This window comes from Scylla paramamosain, chromosome 20 (genome assembly GCF_035594125.1).
Source record: "Scylla paramamosain isolate STU-SP2022 chromosome 20, ASM3559412v1, whole genome shotgun sequence".
Classification (NCBI taxonomy): Eukaryota; Metazoa; Arthropoda; class Malacostraca; order Decapoda; family Portunidae; genus Scylla; species Scylla paramamosain.
This window is the reverse complement of record NC_087170.1, coordinates 15,961,495-15,976,494: the sequence shown is the minus strand read 5'-3', so window position 1 is coordinate 15,976,494 and position 15,000 is coordinate 15,961,495. Positions and strand designations below refer to the sequence as shown.

At 47.2% G+C, this 15,000-nt stretch overlaps 1 protein-coding gene across 1 annotated transcript in view; it reads right to left on the bottom strand.

Moving 5' to 3' along the window:
* LOC135110461 (adhesion G protein-coupled receptor L4-like) overlaps nt 1–15,000 on the bottom strand; it is a 50,678-nt gene that overhangs the window by 11,278 nt on the left and 24,400 nt on the right. The window contains exons 2-3 of the mRNA XM_064022820.1: nt 14,531–14,713; nt 10,010–10,120 (exon numbers count right to left, since the gene is read on the bottom strand). Of these exons, the coding sequence (XP_063878890.1) occupies nt 10,010–10,120; nt 14,531–14,713 (294 nt within the window). The remainder of the gene's footprint in view (nt 1–10,009; nt 10,121–14,530; nt 14,714–15,000) is intronic.

Below are 15,000 nucleotides of genomic sequence, written 5' to 3'. Positions count from 1 at the left end.
CAGCTGATCACTTCTGTGGGCGTAGATAGAGGTGGCTGCGAGGCGGTCGGGTACTTGATGGAGCTGTTGCCGGTGTGCTGTTCTTCCCTGCGTAGCGGTCGGATTTGAGCCGGAAAATCTTCGGGGAGGATTCCGAGAGCGATGGAATCGTACCAGCTAAGCAGCGCCCCCTTCACCTCCTTCACCACGCTCACAACAGTCTCAGCTTCCCTGTCGCCCAGTTGCAAGTGCGACGAGAAAGTTCCTACACAGGTGAGGGGGTGATTACCGGCAGCATAAAGTCCATCACCATCAGCGGGCGCCAAGCTGGAGGGCGGGATTCCAAGGAGTGTTGCCGTGTCGAGGCCAATAACGGTCGTTTCGGCCCCAGAGTCAGGAGTCCACGTAATCTTGTCTCTTCCAGCGGGATGTGTGGCGGTAATGAGCACCTGGGGCGCAGGTCGTGCCGTCACCGTCTTTGTGTATACGCCTGATAAGAGCTGGTATACACTGGCACTGGCTCCCCGCCTCGGGCCTGCACCGCGATGAGGGAGAGACAGTTGAGGAACTCCTCGAAGCTCCTCGTCGTTTCCTCACTGTCTGCTGACATACACTCGCAAAATGCCCTCTTTTCCCGCAGTTACGACACACTTTATCTATTGCCTGGCATCCCCTTTTGTCACTGCGACAATCTTTGCCACAACGATAACAGCCCGTGTGGGGCTTGAGCCCCAGAAACTGCCCTTCCTGTAGTTCGAGACAGCGTTCACACCATGGCTCGAAGAGTGAGAGCCGCCCCTTAGTACTGCACTACACTGGTTAGCGCTCTCTGATGCTCTGCAAATATCTATGGCGTTTTCAAGGGTGAGTTTCTTGTTTTCCAGCATGCGTTTCAGAGCCACTTCGTCTCGTGTCCCAACGACAATTCTGTCACGCAGCTGATGGTTTATGCACTGGTCGCAAAAGTCACAGAAATTGGCGATTTCCTTTACAGCACATAAAAAGTCGTCAAAACCTTCTTGCGTTTCTTGCACGCGGGAGTAGAAGTCTCTTCTATCCATGATGATGTTGCGCTGGCTTCGCAGGTACTCACACATTGCATCGAGGATGGTTCTTAACTCCGCGTCTCTCGGTAAGCTTATCCCGTAGCGAAGTGTACGGGTCCACTCGTCGTCTAGGACAGCAGCGAGTGCCGCCCTCTGCTCAGCCAGGGAGAGACAGTCTATCCTGGCGAGGGTTACGTATCCTTCAAACTTATGGCGCCACGTGTCGAACTCACGTAAAGATGCTGACGCCGTTAAGTGAGGAATGATGGTGGCGGACGTCGGGAACCTCGCGCCCTGGGTAGACGTGCTGCGGGCTGTGGTTTCGCCTTCATTGCTCGCCGTGGTGCGACTGGGAGCTTGTGTCCCCACTCTCTCCAGCAGCTGGGTTAAACGCTCCTCGCGAGCCTGACTCTGCTCCGACTGTCGCGCTAGCAGGGCAGCCAGCGCCTCCAACTGCTTCTCCATTCTGCGCCGTACCCACTGCAGCCTTGTCCTGATCCTACTCACTGCGCCATGTTCGACTCTTGACCAGCAGGGGCACAGGAAACGCAGGTAACAGTGCAGGTGTTTATTCACAGAAGGTGTGAACAGAAGGCTGGAGGTAGGTGATCTCTCGGCGCCAGGCCGCGCACTTCCACTTAACACTTATGACTGAAGCCTAGCTCGTTCACTCATACACGTATTCATGCCTCACACAAGTCTCGCTCATTCACTCGTTCACACAACTAGCTAACAACCACACACCTCCCCCGAGACATAAGGAAGATTCCTTATCTTTGTTATGGCTACCGTAACACATGAAACAAAGTTACAATGATTGAAGTACAGAAAACACGGTACATATACACAAACAAACACAGCGTACAATGAACACGTACGACTAATCGTAGGTGCTACGGTGCCACCGCACCTGCAGTCGTCTCGGCTCCCTACGCTGTCGGCTGCTTCGACGCTCTGGTTGCTCTCGGCCACGGTGTACCCCGTTACCCTGATGCTCCGGGCTGCCGGGATGGTGGTGTTCCTCGTGACCCTGATGCTGAAGCGCTGCACCGCCATGAGCGGTGTGCTGCTCGACAGGAAGGGGAGCAAGAGGTCTGTGTGGGCGTAGGTGTCTTCTATTACGCCACATCACGCGACCGCTGCCCATCTTGATGAGGTAGTCTCTCCTTCGCCCAACAGCCACGATGACACCCAGGCGATCCCAGAGGCCTGTCGTGTGATCTTGAACGTCGACGTGGCCACCGAGGTGCAGGAGAGGAAGAGTACGGGCGGACGCGTCGTGGCGAAGTTCGCTTTCTTCCTCAGTCGCTCTGCCTTGGCGTCGCACTCATCAGCAGCGCGCTGCCACTGCTGAGCGTATGAGCGATGATGAGCCGGGACACAGGACCTCATAGGATGACCGAAGAGGACTTGTGCTGGTGATCGCCCTTCCGCCCTCGGAGTGTTGCGCAGTTCCAGCAACCCGCGAGCGAACGCATCCTCGTCCAGGTGTCCCTGCTGTGTGGTCGTGAGGATCAGCTTCTTCACGGACTTGACCGCTGCCTCGGCGTGACCATTGGAGCGTGGATAATGAGGTGAAGATACACGATGCTCCACCCCCCATCGAGCCAGGAAGCGCCGTACCGATGAAGAAGTGAACTGCGGTCCACCGTCAGTCCTCAGGAGAACAGGCACGCCCGTGTCGGCGAACACACCCCGAAGGACACGAACGAGCTGATCAGCCGATGCTGGACGTGAGCATGCAGACACGTGAGGCCACCCAGACAAGCGATCTACATACACGAGGTATGTACGGCCTGCTGCGTGGAAGTAGTCTGCAGAAACTGACTCAAACACCCTGCTGGGTGTGTCCGTGTCCTGCCAGAGAGGTTCGTTGGCTTGGCTTGGTAGGAGTGGACGGCATAGTGAGCATCCAGAAACGACGTTCTCAACGTCTCTGTCCATACCAGGCCAGTACACCGTTTGTCGGGCCCGTCGCTTGGTGCGCTCCATCCCCTGATGACTGTCATGGAGTCGCTCTAGTGTTTCTCGGCGGAGGCTGTGAGGAATAAGAAGCCTCGGCCCGTAAACCACCAGGTCGTCGTCTACGGCCAGCAGACTGCGCACCGGCCAGTACGTACGCAAGCGGTGATCGAGGTCGTGGCAATGATCAGGGAAGCCCTCGATGATGACGTTCTTGAGCAAGCAGTACTCCCCGTCTCTTGCTGCTGCGGCACGTACCATTTCCACAGTCTGATCCTGGAGTGGTGCTAAGCGGACGCCGTCCTCATTGGTGGCAGATAACGCTGAGATGACCGCTGAGTGGAGAGGGTCGAGGTCACCAGAAGTAGCAGCATCCTCTTCCTCCACTGGGTCCTGTACTGGAGCACGTGAGAGGGCGTCGGGCACACAGTGTGTCGATCCCTTTTGCCAGCTTGCTGTGAAAGAATACTGAGCATCGTCTGTCAACTCGATGGCCATGGATCCACCAGCCATTGCACGTAAACCTTCCTTTGCTTCGAAGACGCTGGGAAAGGCCTTGATCACAGCAGCAGCGTGCCCCGCACGCTGCTGTGGCATTGGGTCGTAGGAATGAGGCCAGCTGATCACTTCTGTGGGCGTAGATAGAGGTGGCTGCGAGGCGGTCGGGTACTTGATGGAGCTGTTGCCGGTGTGCTGTTCTTCCCTGCGTAGCGGTCGGATTTGAGCCGGAAAATCTTCGGGGAGGATTCCGAGAGCGATGGAATCGTACCAGCTAAGCAGCGCCCCCTTCACCTCCTTCACCACGCTCACAACAGTCTCAGCTTCCCTGTCGCCCAGTTGCAAGTGCGACGAGAAAGTTCCTACACAGGTGAGGGGGTGATTACCGGCAGCATAAAGTCCATCACCATCAGCGGGCGCCAAGCTGGAGGGCGGGATTCCAAGGAGTGTTGCCGTGTCGAGGCCAATAACGGTCGTTTCGGCCCCAGAGTCAGGAGTCCACGTAATCTTGTCTCTTCCAGCGGGATGTGTGGCGGTAATGAGCACCTGGGGCGCAGGTCGTGCCGTCACCGTCTTTGTGTATACGCCTGATAAGAGCTGGTATACACTGGCACTGGCTCCCCGCCTCGGGCCTGCACCGCGATGAGGAGAGACAGTTGAGGAACTCCTCGAAGCTCCTCGTCGTTTCCTCACTGTCTGCTGACATACACTCGCAAAATGCCCTCTTTTCCCGCAGTTACGACACACTTTATCTATTGCCTGGCATCCCCTTTTGTCACTGCGACAATCTTTGCCACAACGATAACAGCCCGTGGGGCTTGAGCCCCCGAAACTGCCCTTCCTGTAGTTCGAGACAGCGTTCACACCATGGCTCGAAGAGTGAGAGCCGCCCCTTAGTACTGCACTACACTGGTTAGCGCTCTCTGATGCTCTGCAAATATCTATGGCGTTTTCAAGGGTGAGTTTCTTGTTTTCCAGCATGCGTTTCAGAGCCACTTCGTCTCGTGTCCCAACGACAATTCTGTCACGCAGCTGATGGTTTATGCACTGGTCGCAAAAGTCACAGAAATTGGCGATTTCCTTTACAGCACATAAAAAGTCGTCAAAACCTTCTTGCGTTTCTTGCACGCGGGAGTAGAAGTCTCTTCTATCCATGATGATGTTGCGCTGGCTTCGCAGGTACTCACACATTGCATCGAGGATGGTTCTTAACTCCGCGTCTCTCGGTAAGCTTATCCCGTAGCGAAGTGTACGGGTCCACTCGTCGTCTAGGACAGCAGCGAGTGCCGCCCTCTGCTCAGCCAGGGAGAGACAGTCTATCCTGGCGAGGGTTACGTATCCTTCAAACTTATGGCGCCACGTGTCGAACTCACGTAAAGATGCTGACGCCGTTAAGTGAGGAATGATGGTGGCGGACGTCGGGAACCTCGCGCCCTGGGTAGACGTGCTGCGGGCTGTGGTTTCGCCTTCATTGCTCGCCGTGGTGCGACTGGGAGCTTGTGTCCCCACTCTCTCCAGCAGCTGGGTTAAACGCTCCTCGCGAGCCTGACTCTGCTCCGACTGTCGCGCTAGCAGGGCAGCCAGCGCCTCCAACTGCTTCTCCATTCTGCGCCGTACCCACTGCAGCCTTGTCCTGATCCTACTCACTGCGCCATGTTCGACTCTTGACCAGCAGGGGCACAGGAAACGCAGGTAACAGTGCAGGTGTTTATTCACAGAAGGTGTGAACAGAAGGCTGGAGGTAGGTGATCTCTCGGCGCCAGGCCGCGCACTTCCACTTAACACTTATGACTGAAGCCTAGCTCGTTCACTCATACACGTATTCATGCCTCACACAAGTCTCGCTCATTCACTCGTTCACACAACTAGCTAACAACCACACACAGGTAAATTGAATCTTCAGGCCTATAATAACGTTAGCTGTCAAAGTAAGCTTACCCTGAAGAGGAGGAGGGGGAGGATGTGGAGGAGGAGGAGGAGGAGGAGGAGGAGGAGGAGGACGAGGAGGGGTGGTAAAAGAGGAGTAGTAGGAAAAGAGAAGGAGGAAAGGTAGAAAGGAAATGGCTGATGGCGAGAGAGAGAGAGAGAGAGAGAGAGAGAGAGAGAGAGAGAGAGAGAGAGAGAGAGAGAGAGAGAGAGAGAGAAAGACGTGCAAAGTGTCAAAGGCGTCGAGGCTGAGAAAGGAAGACGAAGAGAAGTTGTGAGTTAATTAAAGGTCTCATCTTGCCTCCGCACCTGTCTTACCTGGGGAAGGAGGAGGAGGAGGAGGAGGAAGAGGGAGAGAAAGAAATGGATGGAAGGTAAAGGAAGAGACGAAAATGATAAATAGAAACAAAAAGACTCTCTCTCTCTCTCTCTCTCTCTCTCTCTCTCTCTCTCTCTCTCTCTCTCTCTCTCTCTCTCTCTCTCTCTCTGATGACAAAAGGACCCGCACCAAAATAAACAAGGTAAACAAACAAACAATGGCAGGAGAAAGCAGGTCGGGTCAATAAAATGTCAACAAAAACTTTGCCTCACCTGTTGACCTCAGTTTTCAAGGTCATATAGGAGGGTGACCTTGTATTCACCTAACCTTACCTTACCTGACTCCACCAAATGTTATTGAGCCTCATGTATTTTTACCTAATTTAACCTTAATTTATCTTTTATTTCATATCACCTAATCTAACCTAATATTACCAAACTTAACCTAAATTTTCCTAAAATTTCCTAAATTTACGTAACCTTGCCTAACCTATCCTAACCTAACCTAACTTCATCTAACCTAACCTAACTTAACCTAACCTAACTTCATCTAACCTAACCTAACTTGACCTAACCTAACCTAACTTAACCTAACCTAACCTAACCTAACCTTACCTGAACTCACCTTTACCTTGACCTCTCTCTATTTTTAGCTCCCTCTCTCTCTCTCCCTCTCCCTCTCTCTCTCTCTCTCTCTCTCTCTCTCTCTCTCTCTCTCTCTCTCTCTCTCTCTCTCTCTCTCTCTCTCTCTCTCTCCTTTCCCATTCTTTCGAGTTTTTCTGCTTTGCTTTTCTTCTATTTCTTTTTTCTCGCCTTTTTCTTAGTGTTTCTTTTCTCCTCGTCTTTTCTTCTGTTTTTCTTTTTCTTTGTTTTTTTCTTTTCTTTTCCTTTTTTCTTTTTCGTTTTCATTTTTTGCTTTTCTTTGTGTCTTTCCTCCTCCTCTTCTCCTTTCTTGATGTTTCTTTTAGTTCTTCTCCTTCTCTTCTTTTGTTCGTCCTTCTTTCCTTCTGTATCTGTCTCTTTCCCTGTCTTTGTTCGCTTTCTTTCTTTCTTTCTTTCTCTCATTTTCTCTCTGTATCAGTTTCTCCTTTCTTTTACTCCAATTACTCCTCCTCTTCCTCCTCTTCCCCCTCCTCCTCCTCCAGCCTCTTGACTTGCTTCTGTTCTCTCTTTTCTTACTCCTCTTGTTGTTGTTGTTGTTGTTGTTGTTGTTGTTGTTGTTGTTCCTCTTTCTTCTTGTTCTTGTACTTGGTTCTCCTCCTCCTCCTCCTCCTCCTCCTCCATTTTCTCCCTGCCTGTCAAATCCCTAAGCTGTTCTCCAACTCCCCCTCCTAAGCCCCTCCTCCTCCTCTTCCTGCTCTTCCTCCTCCTCCTCCTCCTCCTCCTCCTCTCCATCTAAGCCTCCCCCCAACCTCTCCCATCTCCACCTTTCTCATAGTCTCTTCTAGTCCCCTCTCAGCCTACCTCCTCCTCCTCCTCCTCCTCCTCCTCCTTCCTCCTCCTCTAAGCCTCTTCTGTCCACTCAATGCTGATGTTCCTGCCTTCGTTTTCTGTCGAGGCGTGTGTGGGTGACAGCTGTCCATTTTCAATTCGATGGAGGAAGGGGAGACTGAGGCAGATTTGTGTGTGTGTGTGAGTGTGTGTGTGAGGTTAGAGCAGGTTAGGTTAAGTTAAGGTACATGTTGATAGGTTAGGTTAGGTTAGGTTAGAGGGGGTAATGAAGGAGGAAGGACAGCACAGTTAAAGAAGGCAAGAGAAGTAAAAGTACAGGTAAGGTGGGGGAGGATACAGGCATAGGTAAAAGTGGAAGAAGGGAGAGAATGAGGGGATGGTATAGCTAAAGGCAGGTACGGGAAGATGGTTGAAGGGGGAAGAGTTGAGGAGATGGAACAGGTGAGGGAAGTGGGAAGGGGGGATGGGGGGACATAGGAGGGGAGATGGAGGGATAATACCTGTAATATGAGGGAACCAGCCTTACCTGTCTAGGAAGAAAAGCCAATTTAGTCACACGTGTTGCTAAGCTTCTTTTCTTTCCCTTTTTTTCCGTCTTCCACCCCCCTCCCGCTTTTTTTTTTTTTTTTCCTCTCTCCGTTCTCTCTCCTTCCCCCTCCTCCTTTCTCCCCTCCTGTCTTTATTTTTCTTCCTTTTGCCCTCTTCCCAGTTTCTCTTCTTCCTTTCGCTGTCATGTTATTTCGCCTCTAATTTTTTCTCTCTCCTTTTCATCTTTTCCACTTATTTTTCCAATTTTCTCTCTTCTTCCTTGCCTTCTTTATTTTTTTTTTATCACCCTTCAGTCTTTTTTTTTCCTCCTTTCATAATCTTTCCCATTTTCTCTTCTTTTTCCTTATCTTTCCCTTTTATTTTCTATTCTCCTCTTTCTTATCCTCTAAATATTTTCTTATTTGACCCTTGAAAGAAAAAAAATATATTACTAGATAAGAAAGAATGACTCTTGAGGGGAAAAAATAAGGCCGTTGAGGAAAAAATTGTGACTTGGAAAGGAAAAAATGTAAGATGAAAATAACTCGAGAGGAAGAAGGAGAGAGAGAGAGAGAGAGAGAGAGAGAGAGAGAGAGAGAGAGAGAGAGAGAGAGAGAGAGAGAGAGAGAGAGAGAGAGAGAGAGAGAGAGAGAGAAAAGGTTAGTTTTTTGTCTTAAAATTAATGATCAAAATTAATGACTCAGAAATATCGTGAATTGGAGACAGAGAGAGAGAGAGAGAGAGAGAGAGAGAGAGAGAGAGAGAGAGAGAGAGAGAGAGAGAGAGAGAGAGAGAGAGAGAGAGAGAGAGAGAGAGTAGTGATAAAAGGGTTTTCAGGCTGTTGATTTAATTGCTGTTTTGTTTGTTTGTTTATTTGTTTATTTATTTTGTTGACTTTTTAATTGTTGTTGTTGTTGTTGTTGTTGTTGTTGTTGTTGATGTTTTTTTGGTTTTCATCATCATCTTCTTCTTCTTCTTCTTCATCATCTTCATCTTCATCTTCATCTTCTTCTTCTTCTTCTTCTTCTTCTTCTTCTTCTTCTTCTTCTTCTTCTTCTTAATTTCTTTTCTCATCTATCTCCATTATTTTCACTATCTTCACTTTGCTCTTGCCTTCTACGTAGTCCTTCCTTCTTTCCTTCCTTCTTTCTTTCTTTCTTTCCTTCCTTCCCTCCTTCTCTCCCTCCTCGCTCCTCTTACTCTTTCCCTTCCTTCTTCCTTTCCTCCTCCTTTTCTTTACTTATGTCTATAAGAAAGAAAACATGAGTTATTATTTCTCTTTTTCCGCTTTTCCTTTCCTTCCTTTGTTTCTTTCGTTCTTTCTTTTTCTTTTTCTTTCCTTTCTTTCTTTCTTTCTTTCTTTCTTTCTTTCTTTCTTTCTTTCTTTCTTCCTTCCTTATTTCCTTCTTTCCTTTCTTTCTGGCTTTCTTTTTCCTTCCTCCCTTCCTTCTTTCCTTCCTTTTTTCTTTTTTTTTCTTTTCTTCCTTCATTCCTTCCTTCTTTTCTTCCTTCCTTCCTTTCTTCTTTTCTTTCTTTTTCTTAATTTCCTATCACACCATGACTAGAGAAAAGGAGAGAGAGAGAGAGAGAGAGAGAGAGAGAGAGAGAGAGAGAGAGAGAGAGAGAGAGAGAGAGAGAGAGAGAGAGAACAAAGTAGCTGTCAGCAATCTTAGACAACAGTCTCTCTCTCTCTCTCTCTCTCTCTCTCTCTCTCTCTCTCTCTCTCTCTCTCTCTCTCTCTCTCTCTCTCTCTCTCTCTCTCTCTCTCTCTCCTTCCTTCCTTCCTTCCTTCCTTCCTTCCTTCCTATTCCTCTACCTTATTCTCAGTTCTGCTATTTCTTTTCCTCTCCTTTCTTTCACTTCATTTCTCTCTTTCTTTTCTTCCTTTTTTTCTTTCACTGTATTTATTTTCTCCTTCCTTATTTTTTTTCCTTTTTCCGTCCTTTCCTTTTTCTTCTTATTCTTCTTTTTCCTTTTCTCTTTCCTCCTTCCTTGTCTATCTTCCCTTTCCTCTTGTTCCTTTCTTTCTTCCCTTACCCTCTATCCTTCCTTCCTTCTTTACTATTATTTCCTGTCCTTTCATCCTTTCTTCCTATTCTCCCTTTCCCCTCTTTTCCCTTCCTTCTTTCCTTCCTTCCTTCCTTCCTTCCTTCCTTCCTTCTTTCCTTCCATTTGTTCTATTCTTCCCTGCCCTTTTATCCTCTCCTCCCTCCTTCCCTTCTTCCTGCTCTCTCTCCCCTTCCCCTCTTTTTCCCTCCCCTCCTTCTTTCCTTCCTTCCTTCCTTCACTCCTTCGCTTACCAGAATAAGGGAACACACAGGCACGATAAAGGACACCAGCATCCCTCGCTCCACGGACATCCAGCAGTACCTCCTCGTCTCGTATCCTTCAGGATTCACCACGTAGGATACCTGGGGAAGGGGAGAACAGGCGATAAATGAAGAAATAGGAAAAACTGCAATAATCGTGGGGGTAGGAAGGTGGAGAGAGAATGTATTGATAGCTGAAGGAAAGGAAAGGAAAGTGGATTAGTTTAATGGAAGGGGGATGTGTGGAAAGGTGATAAATGAAGGAATAGGGGCTAACTGCAATAATTGAGGGTGTAGGAAAGTGGGGAGAGAAGGAATGGATAGCTGAAGGAAAGGAAAGGAAAATGGGTTAGTTTTTATGGGAGGTGGATATGTGAAAATATGATAAATGAAGGAATAGGAGAAAAATGCAATAGTCGTGGGTGTAGGAAGGTGGGGAGAGAAGAAATTGATAACTGGGTGTGTGGAAAAGGAAGGAATAAGAAAAATATGCGATAATTATTGGATTATGAAGGAAAAGAAGAAATTAATATATTAAGGGGAGGAGAGGGAATAAAACACTTTTTTCAGAGGAAGAAGGTATGGAGAGGGTAATAAATGAAGGAATAGGAAGAATTGTTAAAGTATGAAGGAATTTGAAGAGAAGGGATTAATGCACGACGGAGGGAAATGAATAGGGAATGAATGTGGGGAGAGGAATAAGTAAAGCAGAAACAGTAAATGAGGGAATAAGAGGAATATGCGATAAGTGTGGGAGGATGAAAGAGGAGAAGTAGAATATTCATGAATGTGAGAGGAATGAAGAGAAGGGAGAGCTGTGTGAGTGGGAGCAGGAGAGAGAGAGAGAGAGAGAGAGAGAGAGAGAGAGAGAGAGAGAGAGAGAGAGAGAGAGAGAGAGAGAGATAGATTATGGTCTTTGATTTGGTGTTGAGTTAAAGTTTCTCTCCTTTGTGTACATCAAAGGAAGATACCCTCTCTCTCTCTCTCTCTCTCTCTCTCTCTCTCTCTCTCTCTCTCTCTCTCTCTCTCTCTCTCTCCATTTTTACTATCATTTCTTGTATAATTTCTTCACTCGTTTATTTTGTGTTTGTTTTGTGTGTTTTCTTTGCATTTTTTGCTTGTTTGTCTCACTTTTTCGTCTCATTTTTTAATTGAATTGTTTATGGGAATGCTGTGATTCTCAGGTTTTTCTTGTTTATTTTCTTTGTTTATTTTTTCTTTATTTATTTTTCAACACCTGTAGTTTTTTCTCACCTGCGTTCAAAGGGATGAAGTAATCAAGGTGATGCAACAGCAGGGAGAGAGAGAGAGAGAGAGAGAGAGAGAGAGAGAGAGAGAGAGAGAGAGAGAGAGAGAGAGAGAGAGAGAGAGAGAGAGAGAGAGAGAGAGAAAGTGTGTGTGTGTGTGTAATATTGCAGCACCAACAGGGTCTTTTTCTTCCTCCTCCTCCTCCTCCTCCTCCTCCTCCTCCTCCTCCTCCTCCTCCTCCTCCTTTTCCCTCTCCCCCTTCTTACTATTACTACTACTACTACTACTACTACTACTACTACTACTACTACTACTGATACCAATACTAATACTGCAACTTCCTATTATTTCTAATGCGAGGGCTTATCAACAACAACAACAACAACAACCATCACCGCCACCACCACCACCACCACTAATTCCCTCGCAGTTGGTCACACTAATACGCTTATGTTGTTGTGGAAAAGGAACATTTTAACTAGGTTGTGAAATGAGAGAAAGCCACGTGAAAATAAACCAAAGAACATAAGCCGATCAGCACAGAGAGAGAGAGAGAGAGAGAGAGAGAGAGAGAGAGAGAGAGAGAGAGAGAGAGAGAGAGAGAGAGAGAGGGGGGGGAGTAATTGTGGTCTTGTGTACGTGTGTGGGTAGGAAGGTAAATGTGTAAAAGAAAAGAAAAAGGAGGAGGAGGAGGAGGAGGAGGAGGAGGAGGAAGACAAACGTGGGAGTGTTGTGACAAGTGGGGAAAGACGAGATTCTCCCACGGTATTCTCTCTCTCTCTCTCTCTCTCTCTCTCTCTCTCTCTCTCTCTCTCTCTCTCTCTCTCTCTCTCTCTCTCTCTCTCAGACGATTTTATTATTTATTTCCTCAATTGCTGAAACTACTACTACTACTACTACAATCTTCACTTTGTCTTCTAGAAATACAACGACCTACGTAAACACCCACACACACACACACACACACACACACACACACACACACACACACACACACACACACACACACACACACACACACACTAACGAGCCAATGCCTTTAATTTATGACCCCAAATACATAGTCATCAATTCACCTCATAATTGACAAGCAACACACACACACACACACACACACACACACACACACACACACACACACACACACACACACACACACACACACACACACAGGTTGCACAAACGACTACCTACACCAAGAGAGAGAGAGAGAGAGAGAGAGAGAGAGAGAGAGAGAGAGAGAGATTATTGCCTTAAACACACACCTACACACTCTGACGTCATCCATGAGCTCCGCCCCACCTATCTATGACGTCATAGTTAAACCTTACCCACCTACACGCCTCACCCAATCACAGACCACCAATGCTCTTACGCCCCGCCCTCTTTTCCTATGACGTCATTACCTGAGCTACGCCCCTGCCATTGTGTTCTATGACGTAAAAGATTAAGCTCCACCCACATTTCATGACGTCATAGCTAAGCCCCGCACCTCCCTTCCTTTTACCTGTCTGTTTCAACCAATGATATTTCTTTTTATTGTGTATAACCTTTAAATCCTGTTAGGGAAGGGAGGGGAAGTGACAGGAGGGTGATATGAGAGAGAGAGAGAGAGAGAGAGAGAGAGAGAGAGAGAGAGAGAGAGAGAGAGAGAGAGAGAGAGAGAGAGAGAGAGAGAGAGGCAAACAGATACACAAACAAACATTACCCCCAAAAAAATAGAGAAACAAACATTTTCACTTACACACACACACACACACACACACACACACACACACACACACACACACACACACACACACACACACAACAAAGCAAAGGAATGTAATGAAATGAAGGACAGTCACGAAGAAAAAGAAGAGGGAAAAAAGTGGAGAGGAGGAAAAAAGGAGGAAGATAGCAAAGGGAAGAAGATTATTGCATCGAGAGAAGAGTCAAGAGCAGATGAGATGAGAGGACACAGGGAGGAGGAGGAGGTGGAGGAGGAGGAGTAGGAGGTGGAGGTGGAGGAGGAGGAGAAAGAGTGGGAGGAGGAAAAAGATGAAGAGAGGGAAAGGGGAAAATGAGAACATACAGGGACGTCATTGACCTGAAAGAGAGAGAGAGAGAGAGAGAGAGAGAGAGAGAGAGAGAGAGAGAGAGGGAGAGAGGGAGAGAGGGAGAGAGCTAATAAAATACTCAGTAATGCATGTATACGAGGTCTTTATATAAGAGAGAGAGAGAGAGAGAGAGAGAGAGAGAGAGAGAGAGAGAGAGAGAGAGAGAGAGAGAGAGAGGACATAGTTAAACCTCCACCGACCAATAAATAAGCCTAATATTAAATAACAATGCAATATAATGCCATAAAGAGTAATGAATCTATAAATAAATGAATAGACAAATAAATAAGTAAATAAATAAATAAATGAGACGGTGGAAAATTTGATACCATAAAAAAAATAACTAACAATCATAAATTTACGAAACTTTTGTAATTATGAAACTATAAAATTACCGGTGTTAAAAATATTGAACTTTAAAAATATGAATTGTTAATTATATAAACCCATTATAACTTTAATGTTATAGCGAAAAAAAAAATGAAAAGTGGTTTATTATTACTTCGGAAACCATCATTTAAATTTTCACACGCACAACACTTAATACTAATGAATAGATAAATAACGAAAAATAAAATGAATGTAGTTGATGGTAATTATGGCGAATACTGATAGAATATAATACGTTCATGTGTCCTTTTTGGCTTTCATTTTTCTTTCTTTCTTTCCTTCCATCATTTACGCATCTCTCCTTACACCCACATCCATCTCTCATTTTTATCCCTTTCTCTCCTTCATTCCATCCATCACATTTGCAATCCTTCACTCTCTTCATCATTACCCTCATCCTACCTTGCCTCTCCTTCACAATCCTTCCTTTCCTTCGTCCTTCCTTTTATCATCCCTCTCCTTCACCAGTCTTCCTTCTCTTCATACTCATTCCTTTCCTTTACCCTTCCTCTTATCATTCCTTCTTCAGTCTTCCTTTCCTTCATCGTTACTCTTACCCCTCTTCTTTTTTTCATCCTTCCCTGTCTTGCACAACCCCTCTTCCCCTTCCTTTCTTCCCTCCTTCATAATCCTTCATTTCATCTTTCCTTCACTCTTCCCTTTTCACACACCCTCCTACACCCGTCCACACACTTCACACTCATCCACACACCCCACATCCATCCACACCCCCTTCACACACCATCCACACCTATCCACACCCCTCCACACTTACCACCACGAGGCCGAGCGAGGCACCCCAGGCGGAGGCGCAGTAGAAGGCGGTGTGCATGGCTGGGCGCTGCAGAAGGGAACCGAGGAGCCGCGTGGTAAGAGCCAGGAGCCAAAAGCAGGATACCAGGTGGAGGAAGTGGAGGAGCAGACCCACAACTCCACACACCCACGCTCTTCCTGTGGCCTGTCGGAGGGGAAGGTGGAGTCAGTGGAGCGTGTGTGTGTGTGTGTGGATGGTTGGAGGAAGAGAGAGAGAGAGAGAGAGAGAGAGAGAGAGAGAGAGAGAGAGAGAGAGAGAGAGAGAGAGAGAGAGAGAGAGAGAGAGAGAGAGAGTAATAAAGTGGTCAATAATGAGGTAATAAAATATCCAATAACGAGTCAGAGAGAGAGAGAGAGAGAGAGAGAGAGAGAGAGAGAGAGAGAGAGAGAGAGAGAGAGAGAGAGAGAGAGAGACCATCGTATTAATAACTA